This window comes from Oncorhynchus mykiss, chromosome 11 (genome assembly GCF_013265735.2).
Source record: "Oncorhynchus mykiss isolate Arlee chromosome 11, USDA_OmykA_1.1, whole genome shotgun sequence".
In the NCBI taxonomy this organism is placed as follows: domain Eukaryota; kingdom Metazoa; phylum Chordata; class Actinopteri; order Salmoniformes; family Salmonidae; genus Oncorhynchus; species Oncorhynchus mykiss.
The window spans coordinates 42903652-42921354 of NC_048575.1; the positions used below are offsets into that span (position 1 = coordinate 42903652).

The following is a 17703-nucleotide window of genomic DNA, read 5'->3' on the forward strand; positions in this document are numbered from 1 at the left end:
ACAAAGCATTAAGAACACCTTCTCTTTCCATGACATCGACTGACCATGTGAATCCAGGTGAAGGCTATCACCCCTTATTGATGTCACTTGTTAAAACTTCTTTGGGATTGGTGTCCCTTCCACGGGACAGTTAAGCTAACGTAGGCTAATGTGATTAGCATGAGGTTGCAAGTGACAAGAACATTTCCAGGACATAAACATAACTGATATTGGCGGAAAGCTTAAAAACTTGTTAATCTAACTGCACTGTCCAATTTACAGTGAAAGAATACCATGATATTGTTTGAGGAGAGTGCACAATTTTGAACATACAAGTTATTAATAAACAAATTAGGCAGTCTTTATACAAAATTTTGAACTGAAATGCAATGGTTCATTGGATCAGTCTAAAACTTTGCACATACACTGATGTCATCTAGTGGACAAAATCTAAATTGCAACTGGGTTGTAATAATACATTATGGCCTTTCTTTTGCATTTCAAAGATGATGGTACAAAAAATGAAAGAACGTTTAGTTTTTTCTTTGTATTATCTTTTACCAGATCTATTGTGTTATATTCTACTACATTCCTTTCACATTTCCATAAACTGAAAAGTGTTTCCTTTCAAATGGTACCAAGAATATGCATATCCTTGCTCCAGGGCCTGAGCTACAGGCAGTTAGATTTGGTATGTAATTTTAGGCGAAAATCCTTTAATCCACTTTAGTTAGTGTAGATGAATGGGAGGAGACAGATTAAAGACTGAGACATTAATTGTGTGGCATTCAGAGGGTGAAGGGGAACTGGGGAAGGGGGGTTACAAGGTAATTGAGATATATATGTACTGTCGTGCATTCTTCACGACTGTGTTGTCTGTGGACCATGTTAATTCCTTAGTGATGTCAACACAGAGGAACTTGAAGTTCTTGACCTGCTGCACTACAGCCCTATCGATATGGATGGGGGCTTGATTGGCCTTCCATTTCCTGTAGTCTGACATTGAGGGAGAGATTATTATCCTGCCAGGTCACTGCCTTCCTCCCTATAGGCGGTCTCATCATTATCGGTAATCAGGCCTAACACCGTTGTGTTGTCGGCAAACTTAATGATGGTGTTGGAGTCATGTGCGGTGTCGTGTCTTTGGCATCATTAACTTCTAATGGGTAGGTGGGACGGTAGCGTCCCACCTGGCCAACATCCGGTGAAATTGCAGAGCGGGAAATTCAAACTATAGAATTATAAATATTTCATAAAATCACAAGTGCAATACATCAAAATAAAGCTTAACTTCTTGTTAATCCAGCCGCTGTGTCATATCTCAAAAAGGCTTTACGGCGAAAGCAAACCGTGCGATTATCTGAGGACAGCACCTCGCATACATAACCATGAAAAACATATTTCAACCAGGCAGGTGCGACACGAAAGTCAGAAATAGCGATATAATAAATGCTTTACCTTTGATGATCTTCTTCTGTTGGCACTCCAAAAGGTCCCAGTTACATCACAAATGGTCCTTTTGTTCGATAATGTCCTTCTGTATATCCATAAAAACGTTACTAATAAACTTTTCCAAACAAGTCAAACAACGTTTATAATAAAACCTTAGGTACCTTTTTGGTTCCAGGTAGAACCATTTTGTGTTCCATGTAGAACCCTTTTCACAGAGTGTTCTATATGGAACCCAGAAGGGTTCTATCTGAAACCAAAATGGTACTCCAGTGAGGACAGCTGAAGAACCCTTTTGGAACCTTTTTTTCTAAGAGTGCATATGGCTGTCTCTGGGAGATTTTTAAATCAACATTTTCACATGATATAATATTGGCCATCGGTCCCCAAAAATGTTTTTTTTTTGTTGATAATTCTCTATTCATAAGACACCGGTGCATTTCAAATGAAAAAAATATCGCCAAGTTAAGGCTGGTTGAAAATAAATGTACCATGCCTTGAATGGACCATTGGATCAACCTCCAGTACAAGCTCGTTTAGTGAACTATGCATCTGGAGGTTCGATCTGATAAGCTAATTCAAGGCAAGTGATTGCTCTACTGTAAATTCTTAATCTTGAAGCTTGACTGCTGACATGCACAATTTGAGGGGGAATGTATTAACAGTGGACTAATAGAAAAAATAATAAAATATAGTTTTTCATTTGAGTGTTCCCAAATAATCACATTAGTGTTTTAAAATGTAAACCAATGAAAACCCCCAAATGAATAACTGCAAAGATAATAAAACATTTATTTAACACAAAAAACAAATACCATGAAAACTTAAAACATTTTTATGAACACACATAAAGACATAGGGAAACAACAAAATTTAAACGTTTCTAAGTCTAATCATTAAGACTTAAAAAAAAGACATCATTTATTTTAAAGGGGCAATCCGCTGGTAAAACAATAATAAAGCAGGCTCCCAGCCATTGTTTTAGTAAAAACGTTGGATAAATTACATTGGAGTAAAACATGCTTATATTATGGTTTCTGATGGGGTATGACAGTTGAACTAAGCTCACGAGGTGTTTCTAATTTATATTCTTTAAGAATCAATGGGTACATATTATTAATGTTTTAATTTAAGATATAGATGTAGAAACTGCAGATCGCCCCTTTAAGCATAGACAGGAGTTTTGAGCACAGAACAAATAATGGGTTGCACCTCCTCCATCACTTGGTCACATCACGGCACAGTTTTGAACTTTCTCAAGACACTCCGTCATTTTGAAAAATGATTTATATATACACTAGATGGCTGACTGTTTTGAAGCCAACGTGCCTCCATTTTGGTACTCCTCCACCGTTGTATTTTTTTGGGGGGGAAGCTATATACAGTGGGGCAAAAAAGTATTTAGTCAGCCACCAATTGTGCCAGTTCTCCCACTTAAAAAGATGAGAGAGGCCTGTAATTTTCAATATAAGTACACTTCAACTATGACAGACAAAATTAGAAGAAAAAAAATCCAGAAAATCACATTGTAGGATTTTTAATGATTTTATTTGCAAATTATGGTGGAAAATAAGTATTTGGTCACCTACAAACAAGCAATATTTCTGGCTCTCACAGACCTGTAACTTCTTCTTTAAGAGGCTCCTCTGTCCTCCACTCATTACCTGTATTAATGGCACCTGTTTGAACTTGTTATCAGTATAAAATACATCTGTCCACAACCTCAAACAGTCACACTCCAAACTCCACTATGGCCAAGACCAAAGAGCTGTCAAAGGACACCAGAAACAAAATTGTAGACCTGCACCAGGCTGGGAAGACTGAATCTGCAATAGGTAAAAAGCTTGGTTTGAAGAAATCAACTGTGGGATCAATGATTAGGAAATGGAAGACATACAAGACCACTGATAATCTCCCTCGATCTGGGGCTCCACGCAAGATCTCACCCAGTGGGGTCAAAATGATCACATGAACGGTGAGCAAAAATCCCAGAACCAAACGGGGGGACCTAGTGAATGATCTGCAGAGAGCTGGGACCAAAGTAACAAAGCCTACCATCAGTAATACACTACGCCGCCAGGGACTCAAATCCTGCAGTGCAAGACGTGTCCCCCTGCTTAAGCCAGTACATGTCCAGGCCTGAAGTTTGCTAGAGAGCATTTGGATGATCCAGAAGAAGATTGGGAGAATGTCATATGATCAGATGAAACCAAAATATAACTTTTTGGTAAAAACTCAACTCGTCGTGTTTGGAGGACAAAGAATGCTGAGTTGCATCCAAAGAACACCATACCTACCGTGAAGCATGGGGGTGGAAACATCATGCTCTGGGAGGCTGTTTTTCTGCAAAGGGACCAGGATGACTGATCCGTTCAAAGGAAAGAATGAATGGGGCCATGTATGTATTGAGTGAAAACCTCCTTCCATCAGCAAGGGCATTGAAAATTAAACGTGGTTGGGTCTTTCAGCATGACAATGATCCCAAACACACCGCCCGGGTAACGAAGGAGTGGCTTCGTAAGAAGCATTTCAAGGTCCTGGAGTGGCCTAGCCAGTCTCCAGATCTCAACCCCATTGAAAATCTTTGGAGGGAGTTGAAAGTCTGTGTTGCCCAGCAACAGCCCCAAAAATCACTGCTCTAGAAGAGATCTGTATGGAGGAGTGGGTCAAAATACCAGCAACAGTGTGTGAAAACCTTGTGAAGTCTTACAGAAAACGGTTGACCTCTGTCATTGCCAACAAAGGGTATATAACAAAGAATTGAGATAAACTTTTGTTATTGACCAAATACTTATTTTCCACCATAATTTGCAAATATATTCATTAAAAATCCTACAATGTAATTTTCAGGATTTTTTCTCTCATTTTGTCTGTCATAGTTGAAGTGTACCTATGATGGAAATTACAGGCCTCTCATCTTTTTAAGTGGGAGAACTTGCACAATTGGTGGCTGACTAAATACTTTTTTGCCCCACTGTATGTGCATTTACTAATGTCTAAATTTGTTTTTGCGACCTGTATTATATTACAGACACCTTAAAGCATACTTTAAATAATATTATATGAGCTAAACATTTAAAAAAATATACACATAAAAACATTTTCCTGAAAGTAAAACGTTTCGCCTCTCATTGGCCAATACGTAGCATCAGCAATTCAGGGTTTATATACATGATCGTTCAATAGTTTGGGGTCACTTAGAAATGTCCTTGTTTTTTGAAAGAAAAGCTAAAATTTTTGTCCATTAAAATAACATCAAATGTATCAGAAATACAGTGCAGACATTGTTAATGTTGTAAGTGACTATTGTAGCTGGAAACAGATTTGTTGTTGAATATCTACATAGGCATACATAGGCCCATTATCAGCAACCATCACTCCTGTGTTCCAATGGCATGTTGTGTTAGCGAATCCGAGTTTATCATTTTAAAAGGCTAATTGACCATTAGAAAACCCTTTTGCAATTATTTTAGCACGGCTGCAAACTGCTGTACTGATTAAAGAAGCAATAAAATGGGCCTTCTTTAGACTAGTTGAGTTTCTGGAGCATCACAAGTCCTCAACTGGCAGCTTCAATAAATAGCACCTGCAAAACACCAGTCTCAACGTCAACAGTGAAGAGGCGACTCCAGAATGCTGGCCTTCTAGGCAGAGTTCCTCCGTCCAGAGTCTGTTCTTTTGCCCATCTTAATAATATTTTGTTATGGCCAGTCTGAGATATGGCTTTTTCTTTGCTACTCTGCCTAGAAGGCCAACATCCTGGAGTCGCCTCTTCACTGTTGACATAGAGACTGGTGTTTTGCGTAATCGAACACACAAATGCTGATGCTCCAGATACTCAACTAGTTTCAGAAGAAAGTTATTTGTTTCTGGCTATTTTGAGTAATCGAACACATAAATGCTGATGCTCCAGATACTCAACTAGTCTAAAGAAGGCCAGCTTTATTGCTTCCTTAACCAGTACAACAGTTTTCAGCTGTGCTAACATAATTGCAAAAGGGTTTTCTAATGATCAAGTAGCCTTTTAAAATTATAAACTCGTGTTAGCTAACACAACGTGCCATTGGAACACAGGAGTGATGGTTGCTGATAACGGGCCTCTGTAGATATTCCATAAAAAAAATTCCAGCTACAATAGTCATTTACAACATTAACAATGTCTACACTGTATTTCCGATCAACGTGATGTTATTTTAATGGACAAAAAAAAAAGCTTTTCTTTCAAAAACAAGGATATTTCTAAGTGACCCCAAACTTTTCAATGGTGGTGTATATCATTGATATTGATGCCAACAACTCTAGCGGTGCCCAGTCATTCTTAGCATCCATGTTTGGTCTAAATTAAACTGTAGAGTCTCGGAAATACGATGATATTGCCATACAGGGAAAATATTAAGTAGGAAACAATTTTGTCAGCATTATTATGTCTTCACATTTACTTCAGACAGATGGCAATGTCATTAGCTAGTAAAGTTTGTAAAAAAAAATCTAGCAATACTAATGTTAGCTAGGTAACAGTCGGTGCTCTCCCCTCACGTTCAGATAGCTAGTTAACGTTATACTACAGCTAAAGGGAATCTGGCGACATCACAATGATGACAAAAGGTTTTCCTACTAATTATTTGTCTACTTGAGAAATATCAGTTTCCCAGTCATTATAATGCACTTTAGACTAAATATTAATCAGCGCCAATTGAGAATGCATTGAGTAGAACTTTTAGTCGACCACCAGTCCTCAAGAGAAAGCTCTAAAAAATATTGTGACGAAACAAGCAACCCATTACTATTTTTTTACCTTTAAAATAACAGTAACTTTTACAGATGTTTTCAAACGAGTTTGAAAACGTCTCATAGATATCAGTAATAGTACTTTTTTCTCACTGTGAGTAATTGGAAGACGTAAATGGGAACCGAAATTTCCTCCTTATTTCCCAGAGCTCTTTCAGAACTCTTCATAATGAAGAGATGAGCTTTTCTTCAGGTAGGGGGGCTATTTCCCATGTTCCTGTGGTGCAGCAGGAGAGGGAGCCCAGAGCAGTACACCATGCTCTTCAATATCATCACTGTGTAAACCAGAGAGGCCAGACGCAGACTGCACATGGACTGGAAGGTTGCTGAGGAAGAGGGAGAAGACTGATGGGTTAATTTCAATCTCGTGCCTTCAGATTGTATTGATACCCCTTGACTTATTCCAAATGTTGTTGTATTACAGCCTGAATTCAAAGAAAATATTTGTTTTCTCACCCATCTACACACAAAACCAAATAATTAAAAAGTGAAAGCGTGATTTTAGAAAATGTAGCTAATATAAATTAGAAAATTAAATACACGAATATCTCAAATACATAAATACAATTTTATTTGTCACAAGCTTCATAAAAAAGAAAGTGTAGACTAACAGTGAAATGCTTACTTACGGGCCCTTCCCAACAATGCAGAGAGAAAAAAATGTGAAATTATAGAAACATTAAAACACAAGGAATAAATACACAAGTAAAAGATAACTTGGCTATTTACACAGGGGACCAGTACTGAGTCGATGTGCAGGGGTACGAGGTAATAGAGGTAGATATGTTCGGTGCATTCAGAAAGTATTCAGAACCCTTTACTTTTTTACACATTTTGTTACATTACAGCCTTATTCAAAAACATTTATTTTTATTTTTTAATCTCATCAATCTACATACAATTCTCCATAATGACAAAGCAAAAACTGGTTTCTATACATTCTTGCAAATGTATTAAACATTTAATTTGAAATATCACATTTACATAAGTATTCAGACCCTTTACTCAGTACTTTGTTGAAGCACCTTTGGCAGTGATTACAGCCTCAAGTCGTCTTGGGTATGACACTACAAGCTTGACACACCTGTATTTGCGGAGTTTCTCCCATTTTTCTCTGCAGATCCTCTCAAGCTCTGTCAGGTTGGATGGGGAGCATCGCTGCACAGCTATTATCAGGTCTCTCCAGAGATGTTCGATCGGGTTGAAGTCCGAGCTCTGGTTGGGCCACTCAAGGACATTCCTGTGTTGTCTTGGCTGTGTGCTTAGGGTCGTTGTCCTGTTGGATGGTGAACCTTTGACCCAGTCTGAGGTCTTGAGCAGGTTTTCATCAAGGATCTCTCTGTACTTTGCTCCATTCATCTTTCCCTCAATCCTGACAAGTCTCCCAGTCCCTGCCGCTGAAAACCATCCCCACAGCATGATGCTGCCACCACCATGCTTCACCGTAGAGATGGTGCCAGGTTTCCTCCAGATTTGACACTTGGCATTCAGGCCAAAGATTTCAATATATTTTTTATCAGACCATAGAATCTTGTTTCTCATGGTCAAAGTCCTTTAGCTATTACCAACCTTTCAAAGCATTTCATGGCTACAGATGTGAGTGCTACGAGGCGATAGTCCTTCAAACAGGTTATCTTGGCATTCTTGGGAGCAGGGTCTGCTTGAAACATGTAGGTATTACAGACTGTGTCAGGGAGAGATTAAAAATGTCAGTGAAGACATTTGCCAGCTGGTCAGCGCATGCTCTGAGCTCTGGTCCAATTCACACACTTATCAAGAGAACATCCCTGCTCATCCCTACTTCCTCTGATCTGGTGGACTCACTAAACACAAATGCTTTGTTTGTAAATTTTGTCTGAGTGTGCCCCTGGCTATCCGTCAATAAAAAAAACAAGAAAAATGTGCCGTCTGGTTTGCTTAATAAAAGGAATTTAAAATTATGAATACTTATGCTATTACTTTCAAAACTTAAGTACATTTTAGCAATTACATTTACTTCTGATACTTAAGTATATTTAAAACCAAATACTTTTATACTTTTACTCAAGTAGTATTTTACTGGGTGACTTTCACTTTAACTTGAGTCATTTTCTATTTTTCCACAATAATTCACTGTTGCCTCCTTTTTCAGGTATCATGGCTCGAGATTTCTTTGAGGAAGAAATCATCAAGAGATATGCTGGACCCTATGTAGGAGAGGTGTTTCTGGGTACACATAGTTTCTTTCAAGGTAGGATTATAGCAATATTGTGTTACGTTTAGGCCTATGTACATTTCTATTATTGTACCTAATTTTGGCTGTTAGGCGAAATATTATTTTTTCCAAATGCAGAAAATTACTCAAAACACACTGCCGCCCGGGTTTGCAATGCAAATGAGGGCATAAACTGGGTCAAGACGCCAGCAGAGTAACTAGACCTTTATGTAGTAAAATAAAGGTTAAATAAAAATATATAAATAAAAAGACATACAACATCTTCGGTTTTGGCGAGAGAAATTGACGGTACAACAATGCAACAAATACATTGATCATCTCAGCAAGGTTTTATCTGTGGTCGTGGAGCTGGGTGGAAGTGAGACTAAAATGTAGTTAATATAAACATCCGCATTTGAATGTCTTTTTTCTCGTTATTTTATTTGATTAACAAAAGCATAAAGATGTTGATGAAGAAATACTGTACTGCTGTTTTGAATTAGAAATATAACACTTTAGAGTACTTAAGCATCGAATACATTGCAAGTTGAGGGATTTTCACAACAGTAGCCGGGTTATAAAAAGTCCATTTGCATGATGTGCTACACCTGCTACAGTTGTGATGGCTTCACTATTATTCTACATTGTAGAAAATAGTAAAAATATAGAAAAATCCTGTAATGAATAGGTGTCCAAACTTTTGACTGGTACTTGATTAATTTAAGTTTCTATTCCATGAAAAATGAAAAACCCTCTGGGTTTCTGTTAGGATGGAATGGATAATATGGCGCTGTATAACTTGACGGTCGGCTGTACAGTACTGGGCTATTTAGCTAAAGAATCTCTGTGTCGTGCGGACGGGAGACCCGGGTTCAAATCTCTGATGGAGATTTTTAAAGATACATGGAAAATCGATAGTCAAAACATTTAAGGAAGTTTGTTTTGAAGTGTATGTCCAAAATCTGAGAGATATACGAAAGGTCAGGAAAATGTATAGATTTTTTTTTTTTAGACATATAAAAAAATAAATGTTGGTCACTAAACCACTTCCATATATACTTCCATATTTTTTTTTTAACTAGTACCCAGCTACCTAAAGACAAGTCTTGTGAGGTTTGTGAACGTCCTGGAGCAAAACTTGTTTGTGAGAAACTCACCTGTCCATAGAGGGGTCATATTAGTGTGTAGCCCAAACTGTTCGGACGCTACAGACGTTTTCGTGAGAAGACTGATTTTCAGGATGTCTCATGGTCTGACAAACACAGCTGTAGCTCGTCCATTGGCAGATGTGGCAGATTGAGATGCAGCCCATGCCAGAAAAATTAATATCTTTAGTTTAAACAGATATATTTTGATGGGGATTTCTCACGGGGAGCGGACATTGACTCTAGGGGGTTGCTATTTTGGCACATTTTGATCTTGCCTTGAGTAGCGCAATTGCTGTGACCAGGACTGTCAAGTGAGCTGCATCACATGCGCCTAAAACAACATTTCAGGACTGTGGTCGGATGCAGGACAAGTTATTGTGGGAACGGGTGGGAGTCAGACAAGAAGTCAGAGGGAGCAATATGAAAAGCATCAGGAGCATGATAAAGAAATTAGTCGCCCGCAGACCAGAAGTTCAAAGTTCATAAAATGATCAAATGAATCTCACCATTGGGTATGTAGGGTGGTGCCATCGCATTGGTAGATGGAGAGCAAACATTTTGCTCTGATGAAAAACCTACAAGTAACAAAGAACATGTATTTGTGAGAAATAAGTCATTGATTGACAATATGAGGGTTAGGGTTGGGGTCAATTTGAATACAATTCAGGATGTAAACTGAATGTTTTTCTAGATTTTATTCAAAGCACCCAACCCTGGTTAGATGGTGTAATTCAACCAAATATTATTGTATATCCAATCACAACATCTTTAATTATTTCTGGAGGATAATTTCATTATCACAGGTAGTTCACTAATGTCTCAACTCAATGTTTCAATTACACCGTTTTTAAATCATCTGGAAAATTACTAACACATTGCCATGAGAACTAGTAATTCAAAAACAAATAAGAAGGAAAATACCACTCAAATTGTGGAATATTTCAAACTTTGGCTACCTTTTGATGTGTCAGCTTCTTCAGGGCCCGCTTCATGCTCCACCGAACAGATGTATTTGGCGTCTGCCTTTCCCTGATACATGATGATCATACTGGTCGTCTGTCCTTCCTCCCTCTGCTCCAGCTGTTCCATCTCTGCTTTGGGCACCTCCACGGTTCGGCCGTTTTCATCCTCCATCTTCCATGAGATCTTGACCAAATCTGGAAACATGTCTCTAGCCAGACATAGCAGGGTGGTCTTCCCATTCGGCTCAGGTTTGAACGCCAGATACACGGTCACTTTGGGTTTCCTGAGCTGGTTCTCATCTGATTTGCATGTGAAACAATCAAAACTCACGTTATAAGAATAAAAAATAAAAAAGTGAACACCTTTGTGTGTAAAAGGAAACACTTTGCACTTTCCAATCTATTGTAGTACTAAAATATAAATAAATATCATGGGCACAACAAAAAAGCCTTTCTAGCCATCAGAAACGAGATTTCAACAATGCCATGGTATAAAATAGAATAGTGTATTATATATCTATCAGCTCAGAAAGGTCCTTAACCCCCATCGTCAGGAAGTACGCCTGATCCAGAGTAATCAGCTCTACCACTTGACCAGACTCCAGCCCCACGCAATTAGTTTTACATTTCTCTAATATAAAGTGTTTGCACAACAGAGCATTTATTTATTTATAGGAAAGCAAAGTTTTTTTGCCCTATTCTAAGCCATTGCATTTGCGTCTAACGGAATATGTATGCAACATCTAAAATTTGTTTAATTCCATTCGTCAAATCTAGTCAAATAAACAAATATAATATACAGTATCAAGTAGAGGTCCTTACCAGTGATGATGAGTTTTGAGCCGGATCCAAACTGCAAAATCTCCTGTGTCCCAGATCCAGAATCACACTCCAAGTAAATCCTAGACAAAAACGTATCATCTTTTTGTTCATTTAGATCTAGAGAACTAAAAGTTAAATCCTATCATGTCAAGCTATGATAGTTCCCCCCCCCCCCCCCCCCCCCCACACTATTGACACAATTGCAATTTTTCTGCTTTCAGTTCATCTGTATTTTACATGGTTATAGTCAATATAGACCATACAGGAGTAATACATTATATACAATATTTAGATAATATATAATACTATCGTTATATTCAAAAGGTATTCCAAGAAACTATTTGCGAGTCAGAAATATATTCCTCAGTGTGATTTCTCGCTGATTTGATTGGACCTCCCAATGAAGCATCAGAGAATGTGGTTAGATAGGGGAGAAATAAAGATGAGAGTTAAAACATCATCACCTGGGTTTGGTGTGGTTTCTAACAGCTTCTCAACCCTCTGCTTATGTCACATCCCGTGGTGACGCTACGGTCTCTCATTAAGAAGGACCGGATAACTGTAAGGTGGTTTTCTGCACAGGGAATGAACTGCAGTTGTTACTGTGGTTATCAAAGCTAGCACAGTAGTAAGTGGCAACATGATCTGTCTTTAGGGTAGGGATTGTCAGTGTGAATATGTCAGAATTTTCGGCCTTTTCTGCTTGGTAATCCTCAAAATCAGGATCCTTGGTTGATTTTCCACCACCTTTATGCATGAACAGAATCCACTTCAGAGCTTCTCCGTCTTTTTGCTGATACCAGTGAATGTTACCAGTGTTGAAGCCTGTTGCTCTGCATTCAATAACACCGGATTTTCCCGAGGATTTGGTCACTGTTAACTGCTCCTGATGCAGATTCACAGCTTCTGCTGCTGCTGTAGAAAAGAGAGAACAGATGGTGTGAGTAAAGTGGATATACTGTATCTTTCAACGGAGTATTTAACATCAACGGCACCAGACACTTAAAATACAAATGATACACTTACCGACTAAAAGGATATAGGTAAGACACAATGGACGCATGATTGTGCTGAGATATGCTGGCCTGTTATGTGGCAAGTGTGAGATGCTGTGCTCGACTTGTAAAGCTTTAGAAGGAAGTGACTCTAAAAGCAGTGAACCAAACTCAAGATGGGACACCTAAAAAACATTGCATTTCGCCAGGTGGGCAGTGGTACACATCACAGTGGGCGTGGACTAAAGTGTGCACACCGGGCAACAACTGTGTCCAAGCTTGTGATCCAGGCCTAATTTGATTAATGTACACAATCTAACTTTGTGTCAACTTTACTTGCTAACCATCGGCAAAAGTTGAATGAAAAATAAAATGTACATGCAATGGTACCTGAACATGACTTTGAATTTGGTCAACTTACACGAAATGGTACTTGCTGTACACCTATAATTCAATTATTCAGCATTGTTGGGTTATTACACCTCATTAATAAAATCAGGGAGCACGCTATTTTCTTCACAAAATGTGTTTAGTAACGGATATGGAGAATACGATTATGATATTGTTTTTTGTATTGTCTGTGATTTTTTTTAAAGGCATTTATCTTTCTAACGTCACTCAAACAGTGCGAAGTGCTGTGCACTCTGAATAAATCCACTGGCTAGTTCTGCTGTCTGTAAAGAAATGGGCGGGCTGGGCTGTAGGTTGATCCTGCTGCTACAATTGGATAGAGCGAAGCTGTTTCTCTGTTCACTTGCTCTTTGTCACTTGATAATTTCACCTGTCACTTCTCCTCGCATGTTTTGCTCAGATCATTTAGATGTGCTATTGCCTACTACTACTTTGATAAATCAGTTGGCGAGGACGTTTGCAAGCAAGCTATCAATGAGCATAATATCTAACAAGCGGAGTTTGTTGGAAAACAAAGATGAGAGACCAATGAGTTCTGACAGTGAAAGCAAGACTCCCACTAACTGCGCTAACGCTAATTAGCATTGGCTCGTGAAACTACCTCAAACTTCCTTCATACTACACATAGAGATATAGAAATAGTATCCACAAGTTCATCTGACTCTTGGTAATTAGAAAAATGGTGGAATTGCCATAATCTCAAAGTATCCCTTTAATCCACAATAAAGTGTGTCCTGGTCATCTTCAAACAAAATGTTTTAAGCAATGGATATCCAAGGTTGGGTCAGGGTCAATTCGAATTGAAGGCAGTCAATTTAGAAAGTGATTTGACATGATTTGACTGCATCTAATTTGAATTGACAACAACCCTGATATACACAAAGAATGACTCTAGCTAGCTACATCTGTGAATTTGCTAGGCGAACAGGACAATCTTCGACGACCAGATGATTTGTTTGCATGTCCAAAAATGTAAAACTAAGTACATTTTCATATTTATGCTAGCTACCTTATTGTGATTAGACTGTTTTGATATGTTTGACGGGCTATTGGGTGCTCTATGGTGCCGCAATAATTGTCTTAGGTGTAAGAAGAATTTGGGAATAAGATCAGATGTGAGGCATGTCCCAAATGTATCTAGTATCAGCAAAACACCTACTTGAAACCAATCAGCTACTGAAAACTACCATAAAACTTCCATTCTCTTATAATGGCCGAGCATCACAAATAAATGGAACATGCGTAGTACAACATGCTGTTGTTGGCATGTTAGCAAGCAAGTAAGCAACCATTTTTGTTTTTCATAGCAACCATTCCAATCGAATGAGCGATCAATGTTTTTGTCTAGCGAAGACAGAAACAGAAACCTTATTTTTGTCCGGACTATATCCTCTGTTGGAAGGATATATGGTGGTTTTAATATGTTGTTAAAAACAAATGATAAGGCACACCCAACAAGGCATGGGGTTTGTGGTTTGTGGCAAATATACCACGGCTAAGGGCTGTATCCAGGCACTCCGCTACACAGCTGATGCCTGCTGGTCTATTCACTATTTATCTGTCAGCCCCAGCCCCAGCCTCAAACTCAAACACCCGTGATAGCTTTATTCCTCTCTCTAATGTCAATATGCCTAGTCTCCTGCTGTCTCGGTTGGTACTTATTGTTTTATTTCACTGTAGAGCCCCCAGTCTCACTCAACATTCCTTAGATTGCTCTTTTTCCAGAAATAGGTATTTCGCTGTTGCCGCTTGTTATAGACCCCCCTCAGCCCACAGGACACCTGTGGACACCTGTACCCAGGACACCATATGTGAATTGATTGCCCGACATCTATCTTCAGAGTTTGTACTGTTAAGTGACCGCAACTGGGATATGCTTAACAGAACAGCCGTCCTACAATCTAAGCTAGATGCCCTCAATCTCACACAAATTATCAAGGAACCTACCAGGTACAACCCTAAATCTGTAAACACGGGCACCCTTATAGATATCATCCTGACCAACTTGCTCTCTAAATACACCTCTGCTGTCTTCAACCAGTATCTCAGCGATCACTGCCTCATTGCCTGCCTCCGTAATGGGTCCACGGTCAAACGACTACCCCTCATCCCTGTCAAACACTCCCCAAAACACTTCAGCGAGTAGGCCTTTCTTTTTTCTAATGTTATGATACTTCTCACTATGACGCAGTTATGACAGGTGTCCTAACACTTTAGCTACAGCAAACCATTTAATCCAATATGTCATAACAGCTGTCATAACAGTTTCCGAATGTATTGTATCTTGATATTCAGATAATTTGTTTAGGGAATGATTACTACAACATTATGACGCTGTTATTACGTATGGTTCAAATGAATTGTTAATTGTTCTTTCAAATGGGTGATTTACAAAACTTTATTCCTGCATACCGGTAAGATCATTTCATAAAGTATGGACGTTCACATTTAGTATGACATACAGGTAAATTGTGTGAGGGCCCAGGCTTGGTTTGTGTGATTTCCATTAAACAGAAACTTAAAACTGAAATTATATGATCAGACATAAACAAGGCAGCCCACACTCTTCATAATATTGAAATACCTTTGGACTCCATAAAAAAAACCTTTGATGTTGGAATTATTCCGAATCTATTCTACTGAACATGCCATTCCTTGTTTTCTGATCTTCCTCGTTGTTTTTATTCTGACTATCATTAACCCCTAAACCAAAGAGAAGCCAATCCCAAAATGTTTCACTCATGCCCCCCTTTGATAGTTGGGGAACACAAAAATATGGAATAGGAATAACACAATGATTCAAATTTACATAAATAGTACATAAGTACTTTACACAGTTAATACAAAACACCAGTACCTGGTTTTCCTTCAATATTGAAATCAAGAATAACAGATGTATAAAGGATAATTAAAACAGCTTACTGCTACAATCACTTTCTTTTTTTTCTTTTTTTATATTTTACCCCTCTTTCTCCCCAATTTCGTGGTATCCAAGATAGTAGCTACTATCTTGTCTCATTGCTACAACTCCCGTACGGGCTCGGGAGAGACGAAGGTTGAATGTCATGTGTCCTCCGATACACAACCCAACCAGCCGTACTGCCGCACCAATGTGCGGCTACACCGTGCACCTGGCAACCTTGGCTAGCGCGCACTGCGCCCGCCACAGGAGTCGCTGGTGCGCGATGAGAGGAGGAGAAGGAGATCCCTACCCACCAATCCCTCCCTAACCCGGACGGTGCTAGGCCAATTGTGCGTCGCCCCATGGACCTCCCTGTCGCGGCCGGTTACGACAGAGCCTGGGCGCGAACCCAGAACAGAAACAGGCTTGAGCCAACTGAATCAGAGAATGAATAGGTCCTTCTCTAATTCTGCCTACTAGAAACCAGATGTTGTAAGTGTTTGTAATACTGTCAAAGTTGTCTTTCATCTCTCAAAATGTTGCGGAATATAACCGCTACCAATTGTCACTCGTTTGGAGATATAGTGCTCACATGCAAAATGCGCATCTTGTCACTTTGCACTAAAAAGCATTACCAATTTGGGAAAATATACGTTTCTATATAATTGATGACGCAACAATGAACTCAAATACTGAATTCAAGTCATTCTTGACTGTGGCTTCTCTCAGGGAACTTTTGGATCTGACATATTATCAGTAGTGCACTAAAATAAATAAAAAGTGGAATTCCACCAAGCGAATAAGCTAACCCACAAAACTTACCCACAAAAAGGAGAAAGATTAGGTACAGAAGAGCTAAAGACATGTTTCATCTAAGTCTACTTGTTTACACAATGTGCTGTTTGTCTTCAGTACAATTTTGGGAGGTGCATGGAGTTAGGCACGGATCTTCTGTACAGCCAACGTTCACTGCAACTGCATCATAATCTCTGGCGCCGCATGGACCCTTCGCGCCGTAGATGCCAGATCGACCAAAAATTGTGGTTTTATCCTGGCTCACTTCAAGACCCTGATAAAAAAATAAGTGTGTGAAGTATCGATATAACGTATGAATTGTCAATTCGACTGAACATTATAGATCAAACAATGATAATTAGTATTTTAAATGGTGATTTAATTTATATTTTAAAATCCCTAAACGTAATGAATTCATCTGACACAATGCTGTAAATAGAAGACTCTAGCTGGTGGGTATAATGCCAGCTAATGTGTAAGGCCCTTAATTGACAATGTATTACTGACATGGGTGAGTGAATGTCAAGTTCACTCTTTATCGCTTACACATTTTCAAATACATAAGAATAGTGAACGTCATGAAGGAAGGATGCATTGCTAAAGTATTGTGTGTGGAACACTATGATTAAACTTGATGTTACAGTTTGTCAGTAGCATATGGTGAAGGTTTGCATTTCTCTCTCCTGATCATCTTAGGACAATAGTTGAAAAATAATGTGTCAGGTTTAGGATTTGTCTGTCAGTCATGTCAGGAAAGTCATAAAATAGCCAGACTTTGAAGCAAATGATGTGTGTCAGGAAAGTCTAAAGTATATACTGTACATACAAAAAGACTGTCACTGTAAGGTCCTTGCACCCTCTTGTGGCACAGACATGCATTTATCTTTGAGAGGCCTTGAATGGGGAAAAAAAAATCAGTCGAAGCATCCTTTCAAATAGAACACCCAATTAATCCCAAATAACGACAACGAGCTACACAAATCCACCCGAAACCACTCATTCCTTTCATTTACAGTGTTAAATAACACTTATGTGTGAGAACAATATTTTTTATGAACACATGTTTCATTTTGGCATTATAATAAAGTTGGTGGCAACATGAACAATTGTTGTGGAAATCTATTGCATCTCAAATCGACGACATAATCCACAATGCAATGCTCTCTCTGTGGGCTGGCTGGCTAGCTTAGTAGCTAGCTAACAAGCAAATGTAGCTACACACAATAATACCAAAGACAATATCAGCATGTAAATTAGG

The 17703-nt window shown here is 38.8% G+C and overlaps 1 protein-coding gene across 1 annotated transcript; it reads right to left on the reverse strand.

The window, feature by feature from the left end:
• Positions 1-5638: 5638 nt before the first annotated feature.
• Positions 5639-12456, reverse strand: LOC110535024 (immunoglobulin kappa light chain). The gene is made up of 6 exons (XM_021619906.2): positions 12369-12456; positions 11890-12257; positions 11343-11481; positions 10515-10820; positions 10065-10133; positions 5639-6542 (listed from the first exon to the last, which is right to left on the reverse strand). The coding sequence occupies exons 1-6, from the start codon at positions 12403-12405 to the stop codon at positions 6406-6408; spliced, it is 1056 nt and encodes a 351-aa protein (XP_021475581.2). The 5' UTR covers positions 12406-12456; the 3' UTR covers positions 5639-6405.
• Between the last annotated feature and the right edge of the window lie 5247 nt (positions 12457-17703).